The sequence below is a fragment of the Monodon monoceros genome, unplaced genomic scaffold (assembly GCF_005190385.1).
Source record: "Monodon monoceros isolate NGI ecotype Baffin Bay Population unplaced genomic scaffold, NGI_Narwhal_1 Super_Scaffold_20, whole genome shotgun sequence".
Taxonomy (NCBI): Eukaryota; Metazoa; Chordata; class Mammalia; order Artiodactyla; family Monodontidae; genus Monodon; species Monodon monoceros.
The window spans coordinates 51,292,016-51,319,310 of NW_021703777.1; the positions used below are offsets into that span (position 1 = coordinate 51,292,016).

General features: G+C 35.6%; 1 protein-coding gene across 1 annotated transcript in view; it reads left to right on the forward strand.

Moving 5' to 3' along the window:
- The first annotated feature begins 680 nt into the window (after positions 1–680).
- TMPRSS11E (transmembrane serine protease 11E) overlaps positions 681–27,295 on the forward strand; it is a 33,056-nt gene continuing 6,441 nt past the window's right edge. Inside the window, exons 1-8 of the mRNA XM_029235904.1 lie at positions 681–763; positions 5,698–5,822; positions 10,339–10,460; positions 12,645–12,712; positions 16,193–16,356; positions 23,964–24,002; positions 25,483–25,660; positions 26,514–26,773. Coding sequence (XP_029091737.1) covers positions 681–763; positions 5,698–5,822; positions 10,339–10,460; positions 12,645–12,712; positions 16,193–16,356; positions 23,964–24,002; positions 25,483–25,660; positions 26,514–26,773 — 1,039 coding nt within the window. The remainder of the gene's footprint in view (positions 764–5,697; positions 5,823–10,338; positions 10,461–12,644; positions 12,713–16,192; positions 16,357–23,963; positions 24,003–25,482; positions 25,661–26,513; positions 26,774–27,295) is intronic.

The following is a 27,295-nucleotide window of genomic DNA, read 5'->3' on the forward strand; positions in this document are numbered from 1 at the left end:
TTTTGGGACCCCTATAGTGCGAATGTTGTTGTGTTTAATGTTGTCCCAGAGGTCTCTTAGGCTGTCTTCATGTCTTTTCATTCTTTCTTCTTTATTCTGTTCCACAGCAGTGAATTCCACCATTTTGTTTTCCAGGTCAGTTATCCGTTCTTCTGCCTTAGTTATTCTGCTATTGATTCCTTCTAGTGTAGTTTTCATTTCAGTTATTGTTTTGTTCATCTCTGTTTGTTTGTTCTAGGTCTTTGTTAAACATTTCTTGCATCTTCTCGATCTTTGCCTCCATTCTTTTTCCGAGGTCCTGGCTCATCTTCATTATCATTATTCTGAATTCTTTTTCTGGAAGGTTGCCTATCTCCAGTTCATTTAGTTGTTTTTCTGGGGTTTTATCTTGTTCCTTCATCTGGTACGTAGCCCTCTGCCTTTTCATCTTGTCTATCTTTCTGTGAATGTGGTTTTTGTTCCACAGGCTGCAGAATTGTAGTTCTTCTTGCTTCTTCTGTCTTCCCTCTGTATTATTTGTAATTTTATAAGTAGTAATTTATTTGTATTTCTTTTAAAAACATAGCAATGAAAACATATGATCCATGAGCATGTATTCAAAATTTTAGTTCTGCCCTGGATATTTTAATAGTCTTGTTCAAGACTAAAATAAGAATCTAATAAGATTGAAGATTTCACCAATGCCAGCTGATATGATTCTTTCACAAAGCACAAAGCATCTGAAGTGTTTGTGTGAAAAAGACAAGCAGGCACAATCTATAAGGTAAAGAAATGAGCTAGTGCCAAATACTCAACAAAAACTGAATAAATATTTATTAACTACTATTTTAAAACTTAAGCACTGACTTAGGGAATTAGTAATGTCATGAGGTACTATGCTGTTACTTCATTGTGGTATCTTTCCTTATGCTTTTGTTTGGATATTGTAATTATATACAGACATTCAATGACCACAAATAAGAAGTGTCTCCTGAAATTAATGTCTCCTTATTTTCATTTATCACTTTCTGAACTATGATAATACTTCACAGTAGATAGATAAAATCATAGTTGGAAAATTATATATTTTAAACAGGTGAAATAGACATATCAACCACAAAGCTTGATTATTATATAAAGTGTTTTATGGAAATCAGGTTTTACTTAAATAGTAATTATTCTTCACAACGTCTGACCTTTCTTTTCTTTTTGTAATATTCCAAGTTCTTTTCTAAGACTAAGGCAGAACAGAAGTGCTTTGAGAGAGGTCGAAACCCATATTGTGGTACTGACAAATGGTCAGTTCAATTTGGCTTAATCAACTTCAGTTCAATCCCCTCTGTGAATATATATTGAGCATCAGAGTGGTCAGAGAATAAAGAGATAAGTAAGGCACAGACATTATCCCCAAGGGGCTCAAGATGTATATTATGATGTGATACTTAGGGGTGAATATAGTTTACTGAAATAAAGGAGACTTTTCTGAACTGGCTCTTAAATGCACAAAGGCTTTTATGATGCAAGCAAATTACAGACTCTGAGTTACTCCATATAGGAGGCAGCAGGAACAAAGGCAAAGAGCTAGAAAGCTTGTGGGGAAGAGGGGGAATGCCAGGCTAACTGAGGCCAACTTGGGTTTCAAGTGATCCTAGCCATTGGCTCTATCACTTCCAGAAAGAGCACTTACTGTAATGGACAATGATTCAGAGATTGGGGAGGCAGATGAGAAACCTGTCATCGAGCTGGATGATGAGTTTTAGTGACAATTATCAGAACAAAGTTAGTGGTAATGGGATTGGAGACACACTAAATTAGATTTGCCATGCAGTTGAGACTAAAAAATGAAAAGACTATTATAACTTCCCAACACAATTATCATTGACTTGTAGGCTATTGCTTATGTCAGCCATCAGTAAACTATGGCCCAAGGGTGAAATCCAGCCCACGACCTGTTTTGAGCTTGAGTTAGGAGTGATTTTTATACTTTCTAAATGGTTGAAACAAATCAAAATTTAAAAAATATTTCATGACAAGTGAAAATTATACAAAAGTCAAATTTCAGTGTACAGAAATAAAGTCTTATTGGAACACAGCCATGTTCATTTGTATATATATTGTCTGTAGCTGCTTTTGCAGTACAATGGCAGAGCTGACTAGTTGCAATAGGGAGTGTGTGGTCCAGAATATCTAAAATAGTTACTATCTGGACCTTCACAGAAAACTTTGCTGACCTCTGGCTTAAGTAGTTAATGATGCATTAGCATCACCAACTTTATAGATATTGTGCATGTGTTCATTCAAAACAGCTCAGCTGGACTGAGCTGATGAAACATTTCAACTAAGAATATCAGCACTGCTTACCATTACAGAGAATGGGCAATGAGTTGGACATCTACTATTAATCGGTCCATGGTGGTGGTGTTAGGAAAGCGTTTGTTCTAGTAAACTTTCCTCTGAAGCACTGTGAGCCTTGACTTATGGTTCTCCAGTGCTTGCCATGTGGTTTATTTGTGGTAGTATGTTTTTTCCTCTCCTCTTTTTGTTGTTGTTTCTGCTGCTTTTCTTTCTTATACTATTCTAGAAAAAGACACATTAAGAAGTGATAATGATAATGCACCTCTGGACTTGTCTTCTGGCAATTTGGAGATTATAAAAATATAACCATATTTTAACTGCTATATTCACCTGCTACATTCACCGTCTAATTACACATCCTCAATTGAAAAGAAAAATCATAGAAAGAAATCTGATACCACTGAAGCTATTAGAATTTATCCAGTCTGTCTGAAGGTGGTTTTATAAGAGCAGGTTCATGTAAGTTTCAACAGGCCCCAGTAATGATTGGACAAGTGTTTATGTGCAGGAAGAGGTTAGTTACACAAGTGTCTGCTGATATGTAAAATAGATTTATTCCTCCATTTTACTAATTTTTTTTAGCACACTTCTACTACATCTAATTTGGAGCAATTCAGTATAGAATCACTTGCTGAGAGAGCAAACAAAAAAAGTAATTAAGAAACAGGGTGAATCAGTTTGAAAATCAATCTCATACAGACTGGGAAGGGAAGAGATAATGTTTCAAATGAAAAAATCTCAGTAATGTGGTCATTACCATTCTTATTAATAATTAAAATAATGATGATAATAATAATAGTCCTTACTATTTGTACAATGATTTTCTACTGGGCAGCTCAAAGTAATGAAATACTTCATCATTTTTATCTCTAAGAGCTCATCAACTTAGGAAGGGTCTGGAATTCTTATCCTTGTTTTTCATATGGAGAAAATAAGGGAGAGAAGTGAATCTGCTGGTACCACACTATACAGTAGGTTGGTGGTCAGAAACAGAAACATACTCTCTTAACTGTTTATTCAAAGTGTTTTTGATGGATTCTCTTTTTTCTTTATCCCATACTATCCCTATTATTTCCCTCAAAGCCACCAAAGACAGAGCATACCTAAAATAGTTTTGAAAGGTGGGAGACAGGAAAAGAAGACACAGCAGTACCTCAAACAAGATAGTGATAGGAGCTCCATGAAGAGACGTGTATAACCGTCCTCGTTACTTTCTCTCTCTCTTTTTCTCTCTCTCTCATTTAATTCGAAAGCCATGATTTTTTTTAAATCCATCATAACATAAAAAGTACCTAAATTAAAATTAAAGTTGCTCTCTCACTTCTGTTATTCCACTTCTTACTGTTAAAAATTTTGTGTGTCTTTCTATATACTTCACTATGCACCTACACATATAGCTTTATTGTACAAAAACTGGAACATAGTATGCATATTATTCTGCAATATTTTTTCATTAAAATATATCATTGACATTTTGCATGTTAATATGGGTAGCTCTACCGCATCAATTTAATGGCTGCATTGTTTTAATTTTCTGTCTTGATTAAGAGTTATTGTAGAATAAATAGAACTTCTGTCTTATATTTCACAGTTCTACATATTCTTTTGATGATTATCAATATCAATTGTTTCCTACATTTACAAATTCATATTCTTCATCTGACATGTGTTGAAACTAGTTGAGAAGCCCTTCCCTCCCCATATTCCCTCCAAACTTTTGCTTATGTCTGCTATATGCATCTCCTTTCTTCTGCAAGAAATGAATAGCAAGCATTCAGGCATGAAGGAACAGGAGTCAATTTGTAAGTTTCTTACGCATGTTTTCACGTAAGAAGTGTGCAGAAGAGAAGTGGAGAAGTCTTTTTATATTACAGTAATTGTCATTGTAGGAACAGGTGCTTGGAATCCCACTCAAGGGAGAACTGGAGATGGAAGAGATTGGGGAGAGAAAGATAGTTTCCTCGGCTACAGCCCCATGGGGATATCACAGAAATAAGGGAGGAGACCAAGTAGAGTCCCTGGAGCCTTCCACTACATTCCAGTGACTTCAGCAGGGCAGAGTCATGTAGCGATGAAACTGTTGACTTCTGCAACAGTGTTCCCACCAAGCAGGACATTGAGACAGAGCCAAGATGGGATGATGGTATGCCAGGGACCAGAATGATTATGTCACTTCCGGGTGTTGTATCATCAGGAAACAGAGTTCTCTTGATTTCTGTAAGCAACGATTATTTACTGTGAAATGCTTCACAGTTTCCGAGAAGTTTTCAGATTCATGATCTCATTCTGGGTCCCACAGTCAACCATGTGCTTTAAACAGAGTGGGTAGGCTGTCTCTTATTGACAGATGGACAAACTTAGTTCAGAGTCTAAATAACTTGTCCAAGCTGGTAAGGAAAGGGCTGGACTTGGAATTCTCTTTATTCTGAAGCAACCCCAGGTGCTCCTTCAGGATAGCACTTCCCTTTCCCTCAGTTCTTGTACCAGACTGCTCTGGAGATAAGAACACATGCCTTGATTCTACCAACGTGCTAAATACCTCAAGAAATTTAAAATAACAGCATCGTATTTAAACAACTTGGCCAACTCTGACTTATTTCATTTTCCCTAACTTTTGAGTTTGTTTAGCAGCTATTTTAACACAAGGGAATGACAACTTTACTAATCAAACAAAAATCAGGTTGATCAACATTTTTCAGTAACATGTATTTTTGAAGGCAGAACAAATGGGAGAGGTTGAGGAAGTTTCATGCAGAAGGGATTTCCTGCAGCATTGCTGAAATTTAGAGGTAAATATTAGCTCAAACACTCAGGTTCTTTAGAAGAGACCTCTGGTTATCTCTTATGTGTATCTTCTAAGTTTGTTTCAGAAAAATAGTAAGAGAATAGAATTAGAAACTCTGCCCTCAACCTAATATGGTTCAAACTGTAACATATATCATAGGCCATTTAAGATTCTACAGTGGAAGTGCCCGACTTGGTATCTTGCACATAGCTGGCTCAGCAAATCATAGCTAACTCTTAAATAGCACTTTCTACATGCGAGGCACTGTTGTAGGCACTTTACATACAGTAATTCATTTAATCCTTACAATAATCCTATAAGATTGCACTATCATTATCATCTTCATTTTTTGAATGAGGAAACTGAGATACAGAGAAGTCAAATTACCTGCCTAAGGTCAAGCAACCAGAGCCAGGAATGGTTTCAGCAGCCAGGGATTAGGGTGTGTTCTAAAACAAAACAGTACTCTTCCTTCTAACTGAGTGTCCTGAATTAGTTCCCCAGGAATATCTACTTCACCTAAGGAGTGGGTATGGGTGTGCACTGTAATATAATCTATCGTTTGCTTTCTTTCTCAGGCCAGCTGTGGTGAGGGCCAGGAGGAGAGCTTGTTTGGAGCCCTGGGTTATTGGCCTCATCACCTTTATATCCCTGATTGTCCTGGCAGTGTGCATCGGACTCATCGTTCATTATGTGAGATACAGTAAGTATGGCTTGCCCTGGCATCAAGTGATTTACCTCAAATATTTCCTGATTATATACCTGTTTTGATTTGCCTCAAGCTTATTCATTCATTTCTATAATTTGTTTGCATAGCTGGTACAAAGGACTCTTCACCAGCCTTGTTACTCATTTAATCCTCACAAGCCAAGGAGGATTCTTTCTTCTATCTTTGATGTAGCAATGCTTCCTGCTGGGAATAGCATGCTAGTTTTCATATTCATTAACAGCAATAATCAAGTCTTAATTAAGGGAAAACCATAGGAAAGCTACAGTCCAATGTTTGGGGTTGTTTGAGGTCATAGGACAATCATCTTGATTTAAAATAACTCCAACTCATTGAAATCCTGACAGCTCAATAAATTGTACAATCAGGGATCATAGGGAAGTAGGCTCTATTTTGTACTAGTAAGTCGGGAAAATGCTTATAGTAATATATTGTTGAATAAATGCCTATTCGTTATTTTAAAATCATCTTGGTATATATTGCAAGTGATTAAAGGAGATAGGATATGCTGAGAATATTAATTACAAAGAGGTTCACTCTGTGGTAATCAGGTACCTCCCTGCTAGATGAACCCTGAACACTGCTATGTTATTAGAAAGGTCCCCAGGGTACTTCAGAACTGTTCTTCTAGGGCATAACAACCCTTCTGAAGTTTCCTTCTTACTCTGTCTCAGGTTTTAATTTGTTGACTCCACTTTGACCTATTTGTTTAATATCTCCCTTAGTGACTAGATAATGCTTTGATGTTCAAGACCCTGTAACCAAAGAAGCTAATCACTGGATTCTAATTGAATTGGGAATTTGTAGCAGTTGCTTTTTTGTAAAGAGAGATGGTGATCTGTAAATTGGTTATCTTCTACTAGCAGACACAAATCCAATCTCAATTTCCTAAACAAGGTGGATTATTCCTGAAAGAAAAAGTATTCAAAGATTTTTTTTTGGGGGGGGTAGAATTTGCCCACATGCAGTTCTTTGAATTTGGACTATCTGCATTTTGATAATTTCTCTGGAGCATGTTTTTTAGCATAAAAAGAATAGCTAAAATAACTTTATAATTTTACAGTTCTGTTCTGAATATATTAAGTCCCATTATGTTGTAAGCATCATTATTCCTCTCCATGGACGCCTATGTTTTACTCATTTTTATATTTCTAGAACTTATTAAAGAACTTATTAGGCGCATATTAGATAATTAATGTTTACTGAATACTGAATGATAAAAATAAATGAATTATACCTACGATATTTTCTTGGGGCATATTTTGGTTTGTCTGACTTAACAAGGAATTCCTAGTCATGTTAGGGATCTTATTACTTCAGTGAGAGAAAATGTTCTTACTACTTCTCCTTTGCCTCTTCCCAAGCCAAGTATTATAAGGCTTACAAATCTTACTCATATGCATACAGTAAAAACCTGGTAAGATTTCAGTAACCTGTTCCTGTGTACCCTATTGTTGGGATGATCAGCTGAGTAATATGGAACACACAACGTCCACGGCCCACACACCACACCTGAATAAACAGCAATTGTTATGATATGTGTTACTGTCATATTTGTGATCTGTCTTTTGTTTAGAGATATAACCTAAGAACAGAGTAGATATAACACATGAGAATTTAGGTGCTGGCACGCCTAGATAACCAAACTGAGCCAAACAAATCTATTGTAGAAACAGGCAGATAAAGATGGAGGTGATCAGACTGCATCATTTTGGCATAAAACCCAGGACAGCATAGAACTGTGTGTTCAGTTTTTATCCAGTGGCCTTTGGGACTGCGTTTCTGTCCCTTTTGTGATTTGACTGACAGCAGGTGAATCTATTATGAACATCACTGTAGGTTATAGAATCACAAAGCTGTTAGAAAATTATCAGCAAACTCATGTTCATCCTTATTTTTCTTTTCTGTTAATATTCTCAATAATATTTTTCAACAACTGCACATGCCATATAATTCTGGTAACTGGAAATATGTTTTGACACCTAGCAACCTATTTGAGTCTATCAGGCAAATTAAAATATTGACTATAGATAAGTTGTTCATTTGGTTGAAGCATATAAAATTGCTGATATTTGACCATTTTTAACCTATATAAATGGCAATTTCAAATAATTCAATCTAATAACGAAAAGAAACAGGTCTAAGGATGTAGAAGAGTATGTTTTCCTCCTCTTTAGAACCTTACTATTCAACATGTGGTTAGGTACCAGCAACATCCGCCTCATCTAGGAGCTTGTTAGGAATGCAGAATCTTGGGCCCAACTTTATTTCTTTAATTAATTTTTATTGGAGTATAGTTGATTTACAGTGTTGTGTAGTTTCTGCCGTACAGCAAAGTGAATCAGTTATACGTATTCATATATCCACTTTTTAAAATTCTATTCTCATATAGGTCATTACAGAGTATTGAATAGAGTTCCCTGTGCTATACAGTAGGTTCTTATTAGTTATCTATTTTATATCTAGTAGTGAGTATATGTCAATCCCAATCTCCCAATTTATCCCTCCCCCCATTTCCCCCTTGGTAACCATAAATTTGTTTTCTACATCTGTGACTCTATTTCTGTTTTGTAAATAGGTTCACTTGTACCATTATTTAAAATTCCACATATAAGCAATATCATATGATATTTGTCTTTGTCTGACTTCACTCAGTATGACAATTTCTAGGTCCATCCATGTCACTGCCAATGGCATTATTTCATTCTTTTTTATGGCTTTCTTATTCCACTGTGTATATGTACCACCTCTTCTTTATCCATTCCTCTGTCAATGGACATTTAGGTTGCTTCCATGTATTGTAATAGTAAATTTACAATACAATACAATTTACAATACAACACAATTGCTATTGCAAATAGTACTGCAATGAACATTGGGGTATGTGTATCTTTTTGAATTATGGTTTTCTCCAGATACATGTTGGGCCCAACTTTAGACCTAAAGTAAACTATTGGTCAATATTTAGATAAATTTAAAATGTTACTTGAAATTATATATATTGTGATCTGCTTGCATTTCAGGTCAAACAGTCCTCAGGGCAAGGGCAAGGTCATTCAGTGAAAGAGAGGGAGAAAGGCAAATCCTCCCTAGACCCTCACTTAAGTGGCTAATGCTCAGGAGACCCTGACCTTTCAGTGTCATCCATCTCCTTTATGCATAACCAACCCCTCCCCAGGCCTTGTCCGAGTCTGACCAGAGGTTTCCCTTTCTGTCCCAACAAATCCTCTGGATGGCTAGAACGTTCTTTTGGAATTTACTGGTAGTTTTTTTTTTTTTCTTATATAACTCTCATGTAAAACTAGAGATTTCTCCTATAGTCTCAGTGAGTGTATTTGGTTTTTTCCACTCCAAGAAGCAATATATAATGAAAATTTGTGCTTTGGGAATTAGACCTTAGCTTGAAACCCAGTTCAGTCTTTTCTGGCCATGTCATGTTAAGGTTGGGCAATTTATTTACACTTCTGAGATGGTAGTCCTTATCTGTTAAATGTGGATAATACTACTTTCTTATGGGAGTTATTTTAAATTGAATGAGATATGCAAATATGCTTGGGACACAGGTGTCTAATGTTAGTTTCCTTTCCCTCTGGGGTTTAAGTGAGGGAAAGGTTGAGAAGCAAGAGAGCATCTGAGACTGATGAGGCACACTCCATTTTCCTATCATAACCATACGCAACCATCATGTTCCAGATGCTTGGCACAGAGTCTCTCACAGAAAAGATAGTCAGCTGAATATTCATGGAATGAATCTTCTGAGCTCTGTGCTTGCTTCATGTACAGGAGGGTAGAGGAAAAGCTTGAATTGTTGCACTAATTCTTCAGCAGACCAAAAACATGGGCTGCTTGAACTGGATGCAGAAAGTGGAGACAATGGCTAAAGAAACAGACAAACCAATTCCTATGGCTGGTGGGAGAAAATAAATAGAGTGACAAGGGAACCAGGTGAAACTAAGTAGTGTCTCTGGAGGGTTATGTCCAGTGGCAACTCTACCTCCTTAAACTTTTATATACTGAGCTCCTAACATTTTAATCCCTACCCTCATCTCCTTATCCAAAATAAATATTCTTACACTAGAGTCCCTATGGCAAGAATTGATGTGTAGTTTATGGAATTGGAAGAAATCTACTTTTAAAATATAAAAATGCATTTACTCTTGGGAAGCTTCTGAATCTATTCCTGTTGATATGCTCAGATGGTGTGACTTACTGCTTTTTGTGGCTTATTCAGGAATGGATAACACATGACTAATTAGCCTACAGGAACACCAAGCATTTCACATGGCTTTTATACTCTAAATCTTATGATGATGAACGTTGTTGTCTTTTACTTTGAGATAACCATGAAGGTCAGAACAGGATGATAGAGATGTTGACCAGGGTAGCATTGTTTCCTGTCTCAGTCTGTCTAGCAACTACCAAATGGGGAAATGATGATGCTTTACACACATCTGATAAAAAGTATGATGAGTTTTTTCCTCTATCCTTGTAGATAAAAAGACAACCTACAATTACTATAGCACATTGCCATTTACCAGTGACAAACTATATGGTGAGTTCGGAAAAGAGGCTTCTAAAAATTTCACAGAAATGAGCCAGAAAATTGAATCAATGGTAAGCATTTTATTCCCACTTCTAGGGTATTTGCTATCACTTTTTACCATAATTTTTAGTATCCTAGCTTCTCAAACATCCATTCAACTGATCTTGTATATCTTGCAAAATGGGGAGAGGCCCTACCTGAGAGATATAAGACAAAACTAACAATACATGAATTGGACGAATATGCCTTACAGGGCTAAACCTAGTGACGTTTAGCCATTTCTTTTTGTACCTCCTACTCACCCTTCCTTAGCTAGTGCTACAGTATTGATCAGCAGAGTCTAGAAATTCTGAGAATGTTAGGGTGACCTAAGATACAGTTGTTGTATCATTGATTTCCTAAAGAAGAGACCTTTAGCAAAAGGACACAAGATTGAAACTATTCAGACACATACTTGAGAAGTATCTTAGTATTTTAAAATATCCAACCTTGGACAAGTTTTTGGTACATAAGTCTATAGGAAATCCTTGGATATTCATCTTTATCGTTAGGGCATCAACATTCATCCTGAGGAATGAACTGAATATTTTAAATAGTGGAAAATTTAGCAGTATAGGCCAAAAAAGCAAGAGCCTGGGTGATGACTTCTCTTCATTGTCAGACTACTTAGAGAATAATTTAGACTTTTCCTGGTAGTCTGTGAAGTAATTAGTGAAATGATGTGATGGAAAGCACCCTAAACTAGGAGTTGGGACACCTAGTTCTAGTACCATTTACTAGCCAGTGATGTGTCATTGACATATCTCTTTATCATTCTGGAAAAATTCTCTTATGTGAAAATTAAGGCACTAGACTAGAAAATTTCCAAATTGTCTTCCAGTTCCAATATCCTGAGTGAGAACAGAATGGCAGTGGCCCACCTAGAAACTGCCTGGTAGACTAGGAGCCTGAGGATTTGGATACTTTGCTGAGGAGAGGGTCAAATCCTGGTTGTATTTGTACTTGTAAACACCAAACAAGGGAAATATCAAATAAGCTCTTTTTAAGGAGCTATATTTTAGGATATATATATATATATATATATATATATATCTGCTTAAAATATAACATATATTAAAGGAAAGGAAATAGAACTAAAGAGATCAAGTAAAGATGCAACTATTTTCCTTGTTTTTTGTGCCATTCACTAAAATTTTTATAAGATCCAGACTGACTTAAATATATAGGAATATAAATAAGACTCTAATACTCTTAAAAATTAATAATTTTGAAATTGTTTGATAAAAAAATAAACCTTTAAATAAATATTTCCAAGTGAATGCTGTCATTAGAGAACTCATTTGAATTGTGCTGATTTGTCTCATAATTGAAGTAACTTTCCTTGGGCACAAAGACTCAGAAGTCAAACAAAATGTAAGAAAGAATAAAAAGGCTCATTGTTTCTGTCAATCAATTACCAGCTTGTAGTATCTGTATTTGGTAAATATCCATACAGTGAAAACAAGAAACACTTGATATGTTTATCTTGACTTTTACTTTAAAAATTTAAGTTGGCTAGAATTCTTATTTGTAGAAGTAAGAAATACCTCCACAAAATACATTCTTCCACCCTACTAGAATAAACCTTACAGGAGGTATTAGCTATGTATCCCAGTTCACCTGGGCCTTCCTAAGAGCATTTTGAGTGCTGAATTGAGTGCAGATTATGACAGGATATTTGGTAACTTTTTCACCAGGTTTGAGAACCATGTGACACCATTATGCGTTCATTTCCCTCTTCCAAGTACTAATCAAGCCCGACCCTGCTTAGCTTCTGAGATTAGATGAGATCCAGCATGTTCAGGATGGTGTGGCCATAGATTGTCCTTATTTTTATGATCTACCACTTGACAGAGCTTTTTCATTTCCTTTGTTTATCTACTGTAAAAGTCTGTATCTCACGGTGTGGGTGCTTACTCTTACTTTTCAAAACCCAATCTGTTTATTCTCTTTTGTCTCTTTCTGAGTGTAACATAGAAGATGTCACTCCTGGCCCCCCTACTATGGTTCCCCAGCTCCTATAATTCCTAAGGCAGAGTTCAGTTGAAATCACTGAGTAGAATACAAAAAGAGATTCCTCAAGTTTAGCACATTGTGAAATGTCAGTCAATGTGTTTTGTTTTTAAGTTTTTTAAAAATGTTTTTAAGCTTTGAATCAATTTGCAAAATTTCAGAAAATTATCCTTGCCGACGTATTTTGAATATTTTTGGAACAGGTGAATAATGCATTTCATAAATCTTCATTGAGGCAAGCATTTGTCAAGTCTCACATTATCAAGTTCAGGTATGTAGATCTAAAATGCTGACTTCTGAATATAATTTAAAGCTAAAGCTGTTAACCTGGTCAGTAATAAATACTGTCTGAAGTGTTAATGATATGATATAATTCAATTCAATAGACGTTAATTTGGTACCTGCTCTGTATAAGTCATGGGTTACAATGTGCCTTACTCATTCTTTAAATTCAAAAGAAGGCATTTGCAAGATGATTTTGAGGGACAGAAGTGTTATTGGTGGCTATGTTATAGAACTGTTTTTTTGTTTGTTTGTTTGTGTGTTTTTCTGGAATCCCTAATTAGCACAAATAGGAACCTGAGCCACATCCCTCGGTTTAATAGCAAGTAAGTGTCCTATGTAAAATAGTGTAGTAGATGAGATTTTTCTTCTCCTCTTGGTTCTCCTTCCTACCAATTTTCTTTCCTTTCTTTCATTCCACTCATTTTTTCTACAAATACTTAAGATCTCAGATCTGATCATCAACCATCAATAAATAGAATCCAGAACATAACATTTTAAGCAAAATACTATACAAGGATCTTAAGTAATGTATCATCTTAATACAAATTATTTTTATTTTTCAAAATAAAACAAGAGCTATTTCCAACATTATTTCAATGACAAAAACTCCAAGTTACTTCTCAGTCTATTACTTAGTTGACATCTCTGAGGTGTTAGTTTGCTCACTTTCTCCTGAAAATTCCATACTCTTTGGTGTTTGAATTTTTACTTTTTCTTAGATCTGCTTCTCCAGTTCTTAAATTTTCACTCTCTCAAGGGGACTTCATCCACCCACAACATGGTTTCATGTGCTATTGAAACCCAAGTTTCTATTTCCAGTCTAAACTGTTGTCCTGATTTTTAGAACTATATGCCTGCCCACGCACACCTCCACATGGAGGTTTCACAGAAAATTCTTAAACTCAAGAAAAACCCAATCACACTAATGAGAAAACTGGAAGTCATCCCACACTCCTCCCTTTCCTGGGCCCCTCGCACTTTATGAATAACTACCAATTCTGTCTTCCAAATAACTTTCTATTTTGTTTACGCCTTCATCCCAGAAATCTTGCTACTCATTATTCTTTCTTCTGTTACTACAATATGAAGAAGTGTAATTTGTTGGAAAGATAAAGTCAGTCTTAGAGATGTTGATTTGAGGTACTAAGGGACCTTACGAGCCTGAAATATGCATCTGACGTAAGGGAGGAAATGGAAACTGAGCTGAAGACATAAATTTGCTCAACATCAACTCAAAGTATTAGAAAGTGTGGGTGTCAACAGAATTTCTCAGAAAAGGAGTAATGCAAGAAAAAAAAGGATGATGAAGAAAGCTTGAAGAGTGACAGTATTTAAGGAAATAGAAGAAAAATAGGAACCTAGGAAATAGGGAAGGAGCAGGAAAAATGAAGAAACAAGAGAGGCACCACTGAAGCTAACAACAGAACGTTTCAGGGAGTGAGTGGTCAGCATCAACAAGACTCCTGAGATGCCAAGTAATGTGACTAGAAAGAATCCATTGGAAATGTCAATGAGGAAGTCATTAGTGTTCAAGCAGAGAAACAACTCAGTGGAACAGAAGGGGAGGATGCAGACTGCAGTGAAGTAAATATGAGGCAGAATGTAATTTATCCATTTAAGAAGGTTTTCTGTGATATGAAGGTGTGAGATAAATTGTATAGCTGGGGTAGAGGGAGAGTTTTGTTTGTTTTTGTCTCTATTAGCCAGCCAGTATAGGAATAGTTTAAGATAAATAAGAAAGAGTAAGTAATAGATTATAGGGTTGCTGAGGCAGTGAAATGGGATGAGATATATAACAATAATCTCTTTAAAGTCCTATTTGTTTTTTTCAGATTACGAAAACAATAGAAAATTTTATAAAATTCAAATAACACAGTATTACAAAAAATAGAAAGCGAAAGCCCCCTCTCCAATAATTTCACACCCAGAAATGATATGTTTTGTTAACAACTTATATTTAACATTTTCCCAATGACTGCATATAGATCTATTTCATTCTTTAGCTGGCTATATAGTATTTCACTACAAGTATATGTCAAGATTGATTTAGCCAATGCCCTTTTGATGAACACTTGGGTTGTTACATATTTTTCTGATTTAAAAATAAGGTTATGACAACATATGTGTACGTATCTCCTTGCACACAAAAGAGTGTATTTGAAAATTAAACTTCTAAAAGCAGAAATGCTGCATCAAAGAAGATGGATAGTCAAATTTATAACAGATAAACTGCCTTCCAAAAGTGAGATTCTAATTTATATTCACACTTACAGTTTGGGAGCATAGGAGTTGATGCAGTATACAGTGAGGAGTAAAATTGTTTGGCGTTCTGGTTCAAGATGGTGAAGTAGGAAGAACTGAACTCACCTTCTCCTATGGACACACTGAGTCTGCAGCTACATAAGAAACAATTTTCCCTTAAAAAAAAAAAAGTTGGCTGAGTAAATACTACACATTGGGCAAATGAGAAGAAAACCACATTGAAGCAGGCTGGAGACAATGGGACACAATTTTGTCATAAACTCCACCCCAGCAGAGCAACCCACACCAGAAGAAAACTCAAAACCCAGAGATTCTCCCTGGTGACTGAAGGGTTCGAACCCCATATCAGGCACCTCAACTTTTAGGATGTGCACCTGAGAGATGAGCCTCCAAAACAGCTAACTTTGAAAATAAACAGTGCTTGAGTTCTGAGAACCACAAAACTGTAGCCATCTGGGAGATGGGCCCATGCACTTAGGCTCACCCATCCCAGGGCCCAGCACTGAGGCAGCTTATTGCACCCAGACTAAAAGGGAACTGATTGCATTTGAAAAGAAAGGGTAGAGTAACTGACAGAGAATGAGAAAGTGTAGTCAAGGATGATTCCAAAAAAAAATAAATAAATAAAGGATGATTCCAAAGTAGTAATTCATTCAAATAATGCTAAAGCTAGTGAACACTCTATCTTGGAAATATAATCACGTGAAGTCAAAACAACTTGCTCAAGCTTTCTAATGTCCTTAGGATTGGGAGTTGTTTAGGATAGCCTGAAGGCTGCTTAGGAGAAATCACTGGATTTACTTAAGCCACTGGAAATTAAGCCTGAAAGCCAAAGCCAGAGTTGATTTCATATTTACCATACATTTTATTTGATAATTTTGAATGGTTGACAAGAGAATTGTTTTTTATATTAATAACCCAAGTATTTAACTAGATCCTATGGTGGTAAGGGAGATCATGAGCATACTAGTTGCTTATCAGAGAGGCTGAGATGGGAGTTCTATATATGACAAACAATAGGAGTATAGAAGAAAACAAATTAAAACTTTTAAAATTGCATTTATGGATTTGTTTTGTGTTTGTGTTTGTGCTTCAAATGAATGATAAAGAAAAAAATAGATTTGATATTACCATAAATCTTATTTGGAACTTTATCTTTAAAAACCATCTTTCTCTTTTTTTTTTTTTCCTTTTTGGTCCATAGTCAAGAGGAACATGGAGTATTGGCTCATATGCTGCTGATTTTTAGATTTCCCTCTTCTGAGGATCCAGAAACCATAAATAAAATTATTCAACATGTTCTACATAAAAAGCTGCAAGATGCTGTAGGACCCCCTAAATTCAATTCTGAATTTGTTGAAATTAAAAGTAAGTTTATTTCCTATTATGTAGTTCAATTCTCTTACATAGAATAGCTCCATGTTAAGTTTGGCCTTGGGCACTGATTTTTTTAAAACGTTTTTGGATGTCTTTGTAGGGATCTTGCCACCAACAGAATATTTCTTTCGGACTAAATTGGTTCTAATGAAGTTTAAAATTTTTTAATACTACCTTAAACTTACACCACCCATGCAAGTCTGTCATTAACCCCTGAGCCTGTGTTCTTTTTCTATGTTGGGGCTTACACTTTAGCTATAGAATCCAATGATAAATGGAGAAAGTGGCTTTGTGCGTTTATTCCTCTTCTTTTTCTTGTTGCTTACTTTTTATGTTCTGAGTATGATGGATGGAAAGGTTCATGCCATCCACATATTTGCTTTCAAATGTCATCAGCTTCTTTACTTAGGCCCTTTACTGATGAAAAGTTTATAATTTAGTTTCTGGTATAAATTATTTTTGGTATATTTTACAACTAATTTGAAAAATCTGAGGTTTTTGTTTTTGTCAGGGCAGGGGGACAAGATAAACAGTGATAGGTCCTCATTACTAGAAAGTATAAAAATAGGAGATCCTTAGGGAAAATAAAAGACTGGTTAAAGCTAAGTCATGTGCTATAGAACAATGCTAGTCTGTGGAAATATTGTGCCAGCCACATGTATGATCTTAAACTTTCTAGAAGCCACATTAAAAAAGTAAGAGTAAACATGTGAAATGTATTTAAATAATTTATATATTTAACCCAATATATCCAAAGTAGTACTATTTCAACAAGTAGTCCAATAACTGACTACTGGTTGAAATGCTAATGTAATTTACATTGTATTCACAATGTAATTTATATTGACAAATAGCCCACGTAAATATTACTCGTGAGATTTTTTTTTGTAATAAGTCTTTGAAATCTATTGTATATTTTATATTTACAGCGCATTTCAGTCACATTTCAAGAGCTCACTAGGCGCATGTGGCTAGTGAATAGAATATTGGATATGGCAGCACTAGAAACTACAGAATAGGGGACAAGTAGAAAGAATGACTACAAGTGCTGATATAAAAGCTGACAGATGTAACTAGAGGCCTAACCTGGTGGTCAGCCCCTCTACTTGCTTAGAAAAGGAGGCTCACTTGTCAGGGCCAGCTATGTAATTTGTCGGGCCCAGTGCAAAGTGAAAGTGTAGGACTCTTTGAAAAGCAATTAAACAATGCTGTTAAAGGTACTAAGATATAAGACTTTGCTTTCTTTCATGGTCTCTCTCAACTTATCATGGCATTTTTACTTGTTAATTAATGATTTCTAAGTGAAAAAATCCAAACTTTAAATTACTAGCATGAGTTTTGCTGTTCACCTTTATATTGTGAAATGTCAATTTCAAATGTAAATATAAAAGCATTTAACTTTTATTTGGAATCATGAAAATTATACAACTGTATTTCATAGCTCATCCATGCATGTACTTTGGTTCCATGCAATGGAAACACTACAGAAGTCTAGCTCAACATTTTTTATTTCCCTTCTTGATACAGGCACATTTTACCAATGCTCTCTACCTTCAGCTTATGTGAGGAAGAACCAAAAGATCCTTCTATGTCATTATTTTCAGCTGAAGCTGTTGGCTAATACAAAGAAATAACAGGAGCAAGAAAGGATATGAGAGGGTCCCTTAGTCATTCATGTTTATTAGAATGCCATTGCCTTCTTTTGTGTTCTAAGCAAGTTCTGGTTCAAACAGAAAACAGCCTCCTGAGACTGTCACGGCCCTCTGCTTACACAGTGGTAGACATCACACGCTTATACTCACTTTGAGTTTGCTAAATATTGTGGGTCCACTGGAATTCTTAGTTCTTAGGATGTTGTGCATGATATATACAAATGGGGTAGCAAGAATCCATGGGCACACCTATTGTGTATATCTCCTCTGCCCATGCCATCTCTATTATCCTGTCAAAATTCACTTCCAAACATGTTATGAGATAAAATTATTATGAATTTCAAGACAGTGAACATTAAACCATGTGAGATGTCATGCTGAGAGCAGAACTCAGTGCAGATACACAAGTCACACACCCATGAAGTCAGCCCTGTTAGTAGTATTGTATAAAAAAAAAAAGAAATTCAACTAAATAAATTTAAAGATCTAATTGTCTTTATTTAATGATTCACAAATTGTGCAGCATTCTGCCTTAGCAGATAGATAGGAGCTCTGAGGAGCTGTACAAAATGGAAGATTTTTATAGCCAGAAGGAGGTGAGACAAGGAAGCTTTCTAACAGAGTGGACTGTGTCATGAAAGGGCAACTTCATTTGGGAGTAGGTGGGGTCTATCAGACAGATTACTTCACTGGTGCCAACCAGGTAATTCCAGATTGACTGATTAAAGGTCACATTCCTGAGACATGCTGAAACTGCAATTAGGCTAGGTATTAGGTGGTTTGCTGATGTAGGACTTACAACAAGTCACTCCATTTTGAGTCTCCTTATTTCCTTTTTTAACAGTATCAACATGCAAAGCCATTTAAAGCTTGTGTTTCCATATTTATTTTCTGTTTGGATGATCTGTCCATAGTGTAAGTGGGGTGTTAAAGTCCCCTACTATTATTGTGTTACTGTCAGTTTCCCCTTTTATTGTTGTTAGCATTTGCCTTATGTATTGAGGTGCCCCTATGTTGGATGCATAAATATTTATAACTGTTATATCTTCTTCTTGGATTGATCCCTTGATCATTATGTAGTGTCCTTCTTTATCTCTTGTAACAGTCTTTATTTTAAAGTCTATTTTATCTGATGTGAGTATTGTTACTCCAGCTTTCTTTTGATTTCCATTTGCATGGAATATCTTTTTTCATCCCCTCACTTTCAGTCTGTATGTGTCCCTAGGTCTGAAATGGTTCTCTTGTAGACAGAATATATATGGGTCTTGTTAAATAATACAATAGACCAGATAGATTTAATTGATATTTATAGGACATTCCACCCAAAAGTGGCAGAATACTCTTTCTTCTGAAGTGCGTATAGAACATTCTCCAGGATAGATCACATCTTGGGTCACAAATCAAGCAGTGGAAAATTTAAGAAAATTGAAATTGTATCAAGCACCTTTTCCAACCAAAATGCTATGAGATTAGAAATCAATTACTGGAAAAGAAACTGTAAAAAAACAAACACATAGAGGCTAAAAAATATGTCACTAAATAATCAAGAGATCACTGAAGAAATCAAAGAGGAAATAAAAAAATACCTACAAACAAATGACAATGAAAACACAATGACCCAAACCTGTGGGATGTAGCAAGAGGAAAGTTTATAGCAATACAGTGCTACGTCAAGAAACAAGAAAAATCTCAAACAAACAATCTAATCTTACACCTAAAGCAACTAGAGAAAGAAGAACAAAGAAAACCCAAACAGTAGAAGGAAAGTAATCATAAAGATCAGAGCAGAAATAAATGAAATAGAAATGAATAAAACAATAGCAAAGATCAATAAAATTAAAAGCTGGTTCTTTGAGAAGATAAACAAAATTGATAAACCTTTAGCCAGACTCATCAAGAAAAAAAAGGAGAGGACTCAAATCAATAAAATTAGAAACGAAAAAGGAGAAATTACAACTGACACCACAGAAATACGAAGGATCATAAGAGACTACTACAAGCAACTATATGCCAATAAAATGGACAACCTCAAAGAGGTGGACAAATTCTTAGAAAGGTACAATTTTCCAAGACTGAACCAGGAAGAATTAGAAAATATAAACGACCTATCACAAGTAATGAAATTGAAACTGTGATTAAAAATCTTCCAACAAACAAAAGCCTAGGACCAGATGGCTTTACAGTCGAATTCTATCAAATATTTAGAGAAGAGATAACACCATCCTTCTCAAACTCTTCCAAAAAATTGTAGAGGGAGGAACTACAACTGTAGAGGAGGAATTGTAGAGGGAGGCCTCATTCTATGAGGCCACCATCACCCTGATACCAAAACCAGACAAAGATACTACAGAAAAAGAAAATTACAGACCAATATCACTGATGAATATAGATGTAAAAATCCTCAACAAAATACTAGCAAACAGAATCCAACAACACATTAAAAGGATCATACACCATGATCAAGTGGGATTTAGCCCAGGGATGCAAGGATTCTTCATGATACACAAATCAATCAATGTGATACACCATATTAACAAATTGAAGAATAAAAACCATATAGTCATCTCAATAGATGCAGAAAAAGCTTTTGACAAAATTCAATGCACATTTATGATAAAAACTCTCCAGAATGGGCAAAGAAGAAACCTACCTCAACATAATAAAGGCCATATATGACAAACCCACAGCAAATATTCTCAGTGGTGAAAAACTGAGAGCATTTCCTCTAAGATCAGGAAGAAGACAAGGGTGTCCATTCTTGCCATTATTATTCAACATAGTCTTGGAAGCCCTAGCCATGGCAATCAGAGAAGAAAAAGAAATAAAAGGAATCCAAATCAGAAAAGAAGAAGTAAAACTGTCACTGTTTGCACGTCATGATACTATACATAGAAAATCCTAAAGATGCCACCAGAAAACTACTAGAACTAATTGATGAATTTGGTAAGGCTGCAGGACACAAAATTAATGCACAGAAATCTCTTGCATTCCTATACACGAACCACAAAAGATAATAAAGAAAAATTAAAGAAACAATCTCATTTACTATTGCAACAAAAAGAATAAAATACCTAGAAATAAACCTACCTAAGGAGGCAAAAGACCTGTCTGTACTCAGAAAACTATAAAACAATGATGAAAGAAAACAAAGATAACATAAACAGATGGAGAAATATACCATGTTCTTGGATTGGAAGAATCAATATTGTGAAAATACCTATACTACCCAAAGCAATCTACAGATTCAGTGCAATCCATATCAAATTACCAAAGGCATTCTTCACAGAATTAGAAGAAAAAGTTTTACAATTTGTATGGAAGCACAAAAGACCCCAAAGCAATCTTGAGAAAGAAAAACTGAGCTGGAGGTATCAGGCTCCCTGACTTCAAACTATACTACAAAGCTATAGTAATCAAGACAGGATGGTACTGGCACAAAAACAGAAATCTAGATCAATGGTACAGGATAGAAAGCCCAGAGAGAGACCCATGCACATATAGTTATCTAATTTATGATGAAGGAAGCAAGAACATACAATGGAGAAAAGACAGCCTCTTCAATAAGTGGTGTTGGGAAAACTGGACAGCTACATGTAAAAGAATGAAATTAGAACACTCCTTAACACCATACACAAAAATAAACCCAAAATGGATTAAAGACCTAAATGTAAGACTGGAGACTCTAAAACTCTTGGAGGAAAACATAGGAAAAACACTCTTTCACATAAACCACAGCAAGATCTTTTTTGAACCACCTCCTTGAGTAATGGAAATAAAAACAAAAATAAACAAATGGGACCTAATGAAACTTCAAAGCTTTTGCACAGCAAAGGAAACCATAAACAAGATAAAAAGACAACCCTCAGAATGGGAGAAAATATTTGCAAATGAAGCAACAGACAAAGGATTAATCTCCCAAATATACAAACAGCTCATGGAGCTCAAATCAAAAAAAACAAACAACCCAATCCAAAAATGGGCAGAAGACCTAAATAGACATTTCTCCAAAGAAGACATACAGATTGCCAACAAACACATGAAAGGATTCTCAATATCACTAATCCTTACAGAAATGCAAATCAAAACTACAGTGAGGTATCACCTCACACCAGTCAGAATGGCCATCATCAAAAACTCTACAAAGAACAAATGCTGGAGAGGGTGTGGAGAAAAGGGAACCCTCTTGCACTGTTGGTGGGAATGTAAATTGATACAGCCACTATGGAGAACAGTAAGAAGGTTCCTTAAAAAACTAAAAATAGAACTACCATATGACCCAGCTATCCCACTACTGGGCATATACCCTGAGAAAGCCATAATGCAAAAAGACACATGCACCCCAATGTTCATTGCAGCACTATTTACAATAGGCAGGACATGGAAACAACATAAATGTCCAATGACAGATGAATGGGTAAAGAAGATATGGTACATACGTACGATGGAATATTTCTCAGCCATAAAAAGGAATGAAATTGGGTCATTTGTAGAGATGTGGATGGACCTAGAGTCTTTCATACAGAGTGAAGTAAGCTAGAAAGATAAAAACAAGTATTGTATATTAACGTATATATGTGGAATCTAGAAAAATGGTACAGATGAACCTATATGCAGGGCAGGAATAGAAACATAGATGTACAGAACAGATATGTAGACACAGGTAGGGAAGGGGAGGGTGGGACAAACTGAGAGATTAGGATTGACATATGTACACTACCATGTGTAAAATAGCTAGTAGGAACATGCTATAAAGCACAGAAAGCTCGGTGCTCTGTGATGACCTAGATGGGTGGGATGTGGGGTGAGTGGGGTGTGAGGGAGGTCTAAGAGGGAGGGGATATATGTATACATATAGCTGATTCATGTCACTGTACAGCAGAAACTAATACAACATTGTAAAGAAAATATACTCCAATTAAAAAAAATGCAAAGCCAGAATTTTCTCTAGGAAAAGCTTGAAATAAAGAACAGGTTATTGAAATAGGGAGACTAGTGGTGGTGTTTTATTTACTGAGAATAAATGGTCACTTCTTCCTCATTTTTGTCATTTCCCCCAAATATAGCCAGAACAGAGAAAGTCAGAAAGAAGCCTCTCAAGAATACAGATTTTTTTTTTTTGGTAAATCAAGACTATTAAATACTAAAATAAAAATTAACTTTAAAATTTTTTGCATTTAGAACTCCCATCTTACCAGGTTCTAAGAAAATAGGTTGGGCCATTGGAAATCTACTGAGTCAGGAAATTTGAGTTCTTAAAGTTTTATGTATCTGTCGGTTGGTTTAGTGTTTGGATAGCATTAGGGCCTGATTGTTGACAAGTCAACAAACTAAGGAGCCACTGGCTAGAGTTGAATGACAATTTGAGGGCAAACTGTCTTGCTAAAACTTCAGCAGAAAGAAGACCTGGAAAAGGATAACATTTGCTTTTAAATGGGAATAAGGACAAATTTATGGCCACTGGAATATGTTATACAGATGGAACTATGCCTATGAGTTTGGTAAAAAAAAAACATCTGAAATAATGGGCAATAAAAATACTATCGCATCTGGGGAATCAATACTCTGGTTTAGAATAGTATGTCCCACGCAAAAGGCTGAACTACCTGCATCTTATTTTTGGCTATAAAATTCAGATTCCTGGGTTTCAGCACAAAGCTACTGAGTCAGAATCACTGGGAAGAGGAACAGGAATTTACAGTATAAAGATGCTCTCTAGGTGACTTTTAGCCACACTAAAGTTTAAGAAACGCTGTTCAAATCTCCCTTCTCCCCAAGACAATGAACGTTTTCTATCTATGATAAACTAACTGTGTTGCTTTTTTTTAACAACATAGAGATATTATCCAATAATGGAATTGAGCAACCTTTAGTATTTGAAGTACTCAGAGGCATTATGAAATTCTGATGTGCAGACCCTGTTCTATTCACCATTTCTGTGTGTTTCAGAAATCAACAAGACAGAAACAGACAACTTTCTAAACAATTGTAAGTTTAATATATTTATTAAAATTGCATTACCTGAATGAAAAATTTAACTCTGGATTATTTAGGCTTACTTTGTTGGTATTATAGGGTCAGAACAAAGTTTGATCTGTGCACAGCTTATGATATTTTATCTTATTTCTGAGGCACATTTTATTGCAAAAGGATAAAAACTGGGAGGACTTTGGAATGGGTGTATGGGGCTTGTGGCAGATGTGTAGTGGAAGAGAGTAGTACAGTTGTTAAAGAAAAGGCAAAAATACTTCTCAATGTTCTGATTGCAGATATCTACAATATACTCTCATGAACATTTTCTAAAGATTATATAAAAGTAATCTGTATGTTGCTATTTGTCAGCTAGAGGCAGAAATTTAGTGTTACTCTACACTAAATAAAATCTTGATGTTATTAATCCCTATTGTAAAAATTACAGACAATTATGGGGTTGGAGTATAGACTGATGAAATTATTGAAGGCCCAGATAATATCTTCACCCATATTTTAAAAAAATACTGACTCAAGGCTTAGTATTTCCTTTCCCCTATAGCAGAGTACCCTACCATGATTTAGAGAATACATTTGATATTTAACAGAATTAGTACACAATACATTTATGTTAAAAGATGAAAGGAAGTGTGTTATTCACTAGCTCAGAATGTTGGTTAATTCACAAACTTAACTAAACATAAAAACCAAAGGATAATCCCATTACCTAAATGGCATATATTTTTGTCACCAATATTTAGTGGGAACTTGCTATGTGCTAGTGGTGTGCTAGTCAACAGGGATATAAAATGGATAAGATTTACTCCTTGCTTAAGGCAGCTCATACTCAAATGAGACTAGATATATGAGACTAATGCATAAACAGAGTTCTAAAATAATAGTTCTCAAACAGGGGCAATTTGGCCCCCAAGTGACTCTGTCCTATTGTGGCATTTTGGTTATCATGATTGTAGTGGGGGGATGCTACTGGTACTAGTGTATATAGGCCAGGGATCCTTTAAACATTCTATTATGCATGAGACGGCTGCCCACACAAGGAATTATCCATCTAACAGTGTCAATAGTGCCAAGATTGAGACATCCTGTTATAAACAATATCCCTCATACTAATATTAGACATATATACATACAATAATATAAACTAATATATATTAATCTATTATATAGAGAGATATATATACACAGAGTATTATTATTGTTATTATTATTTTGATGTAAGCATCAAGAAAGTCATAAGTAATCCAGTCTGGAGGCAAGGGAATTATTAGGGAAGGCATCCTAGAGAAGGTCATGACTGATTTAAATCTTACAAGATGAAAAGGAGTTAAATAAATGGAACACTATAGTTTAAGCAAAGGTAAGCGCAAGAGAAAATATTTGATACTGTTGGAGCACAAAGTATAAGAAATTTGAGACGCAGTAACACAATTTGATACTTAAAAAACAACTGCTAACTAACACATCATGTCTTTTGCAGGCTGCGGGACACGAAGGAACAAAACTACAAGACAGAGTCTCAGGATTGTTGGTGGGACAGAGGTACAAGAGGGTGAATGGCCATGGCAAGCTAGTCTGCAATGGGATGGGATCCATCGCTGTGGAGCAACTTTGATTAATGACACATGGCTTGTGAGTGCTGCTCACTGCTTTAGAACGTAAGTCCTAAACCTTGAGAATGACTAAGGGTAAGCAAAGTGCACTGCAGCTTGGCAGGAAGGAAATACCTCATGAGAGATGAGTTTAATACAAATTAAAGATCATATACATATGAGAGTGGGAAATTCATAAACCTTAGTAAGAGGTTTTATAGTTTAGAAATGGAAATGGTACCAAAGTACATGTAGATAAATTATCCATTGACAACTACACAATAATTTATCAAAGGAAGCAGGAATTTGAGAGTCATCTATCAGAGATGGGGGCTAGGTGGATTGTAGGTTTGACCCTGATAGGGAAATTCCATGTTGTAAGAAAAAATTAAATATGAAGAAATTTGGTAGTAGCAAATTATACAACTGAATAGGTCGACTAGTTATATTTCAATGAATTTCAATTCAATCTTCCAACCCAGTGCAAAATGCCTACAGTATACAGGATAAGTAATGCTTTGTTAAATTATTGTATAACATTTTTGATTTTCAGAGAAATGTGTGGATAGGCAACATGGTGCACATAGAATACATTCAGTTCTCTCATTCTGTACAGGATATGCTTTCCATATGTCCCCTGGAGTCAACTGATGCCCAGAAATGTCAAAAGGTCCTAGGATCTGGAGTGGGTGACTCAGCATGCTGAGTGGCGTGCATATCCTAAGAAACATGCCAAGGTGGAATTTCCACCTGATCTGACACCTGAGCCTTAGATTGGAAAGAGTTTGTATCTATGCATATAAACCATCATTTTAAAAAGAAAACTTACATTGATACTTTTACACTAAATTATTTAATATAAATAGTTATATTGGTAAAAATGGTAAAGTAGGATTTGTTCCTCATACTTTCTCCTCAGGTATAAGGACCCAGCCAGATGGACTGCTTCCTTTGGAGTAAAAATAGAGCCTCCAAAAATGAAACAAGGCCTCCGGAGGATAATTGTGCATGAAAAATACAAATATCCATCACATGACTATGATATTTCAGTTGCAGAGCTTTCTAGCCCTGTTCCCTACACAAATGCAGTACACAGAATTTGTCTCCCTGATGCATCCCGTGAATTCCACCCTGGTGATGAGATGTTTGTGACAGGATTTGGAGCATTGCAAAATGATGGTGCGCATCTGAGGAGAAAGTCAAATCATAGTAATTTAATTTGGTATTCTAAGGCATTTAAAAAATGGAATGCCATTATGCCAAAATATGTTTGTGGGTTGGTCATATGGACCGGGGCCAAGTCAGGCCCTACTTGTGAACTAAGTCATTTAGAAGACACGTAAATTCCTTCAGGCCTTAGGTTACTATCAAATACATCACTACCACTATAGTAATTGTGCTTGGTAAGGTGTCTGAAAGAGTAAATATATCTGAAATTTTTACTAGGGTATTAACCACATAAGAGATTAGGGATCATTAATACATACACCCAGTTGTGAAGATCAGAGAATCATAAAGCCACCATTCTCCCCTGCTGAAATTATCTTCTAAGCTTAACAATGACAGAGAAATTACTTAAACAACTGGAGCTTCTTTCCTAGGCACCTAACTTCATTTAAAATAGTTAGAAAAGAATTCATTTCCCAAATTTTACTGTACCTGAAAAAATATATATCCTAAGATTCTATGCCACCACCTTAT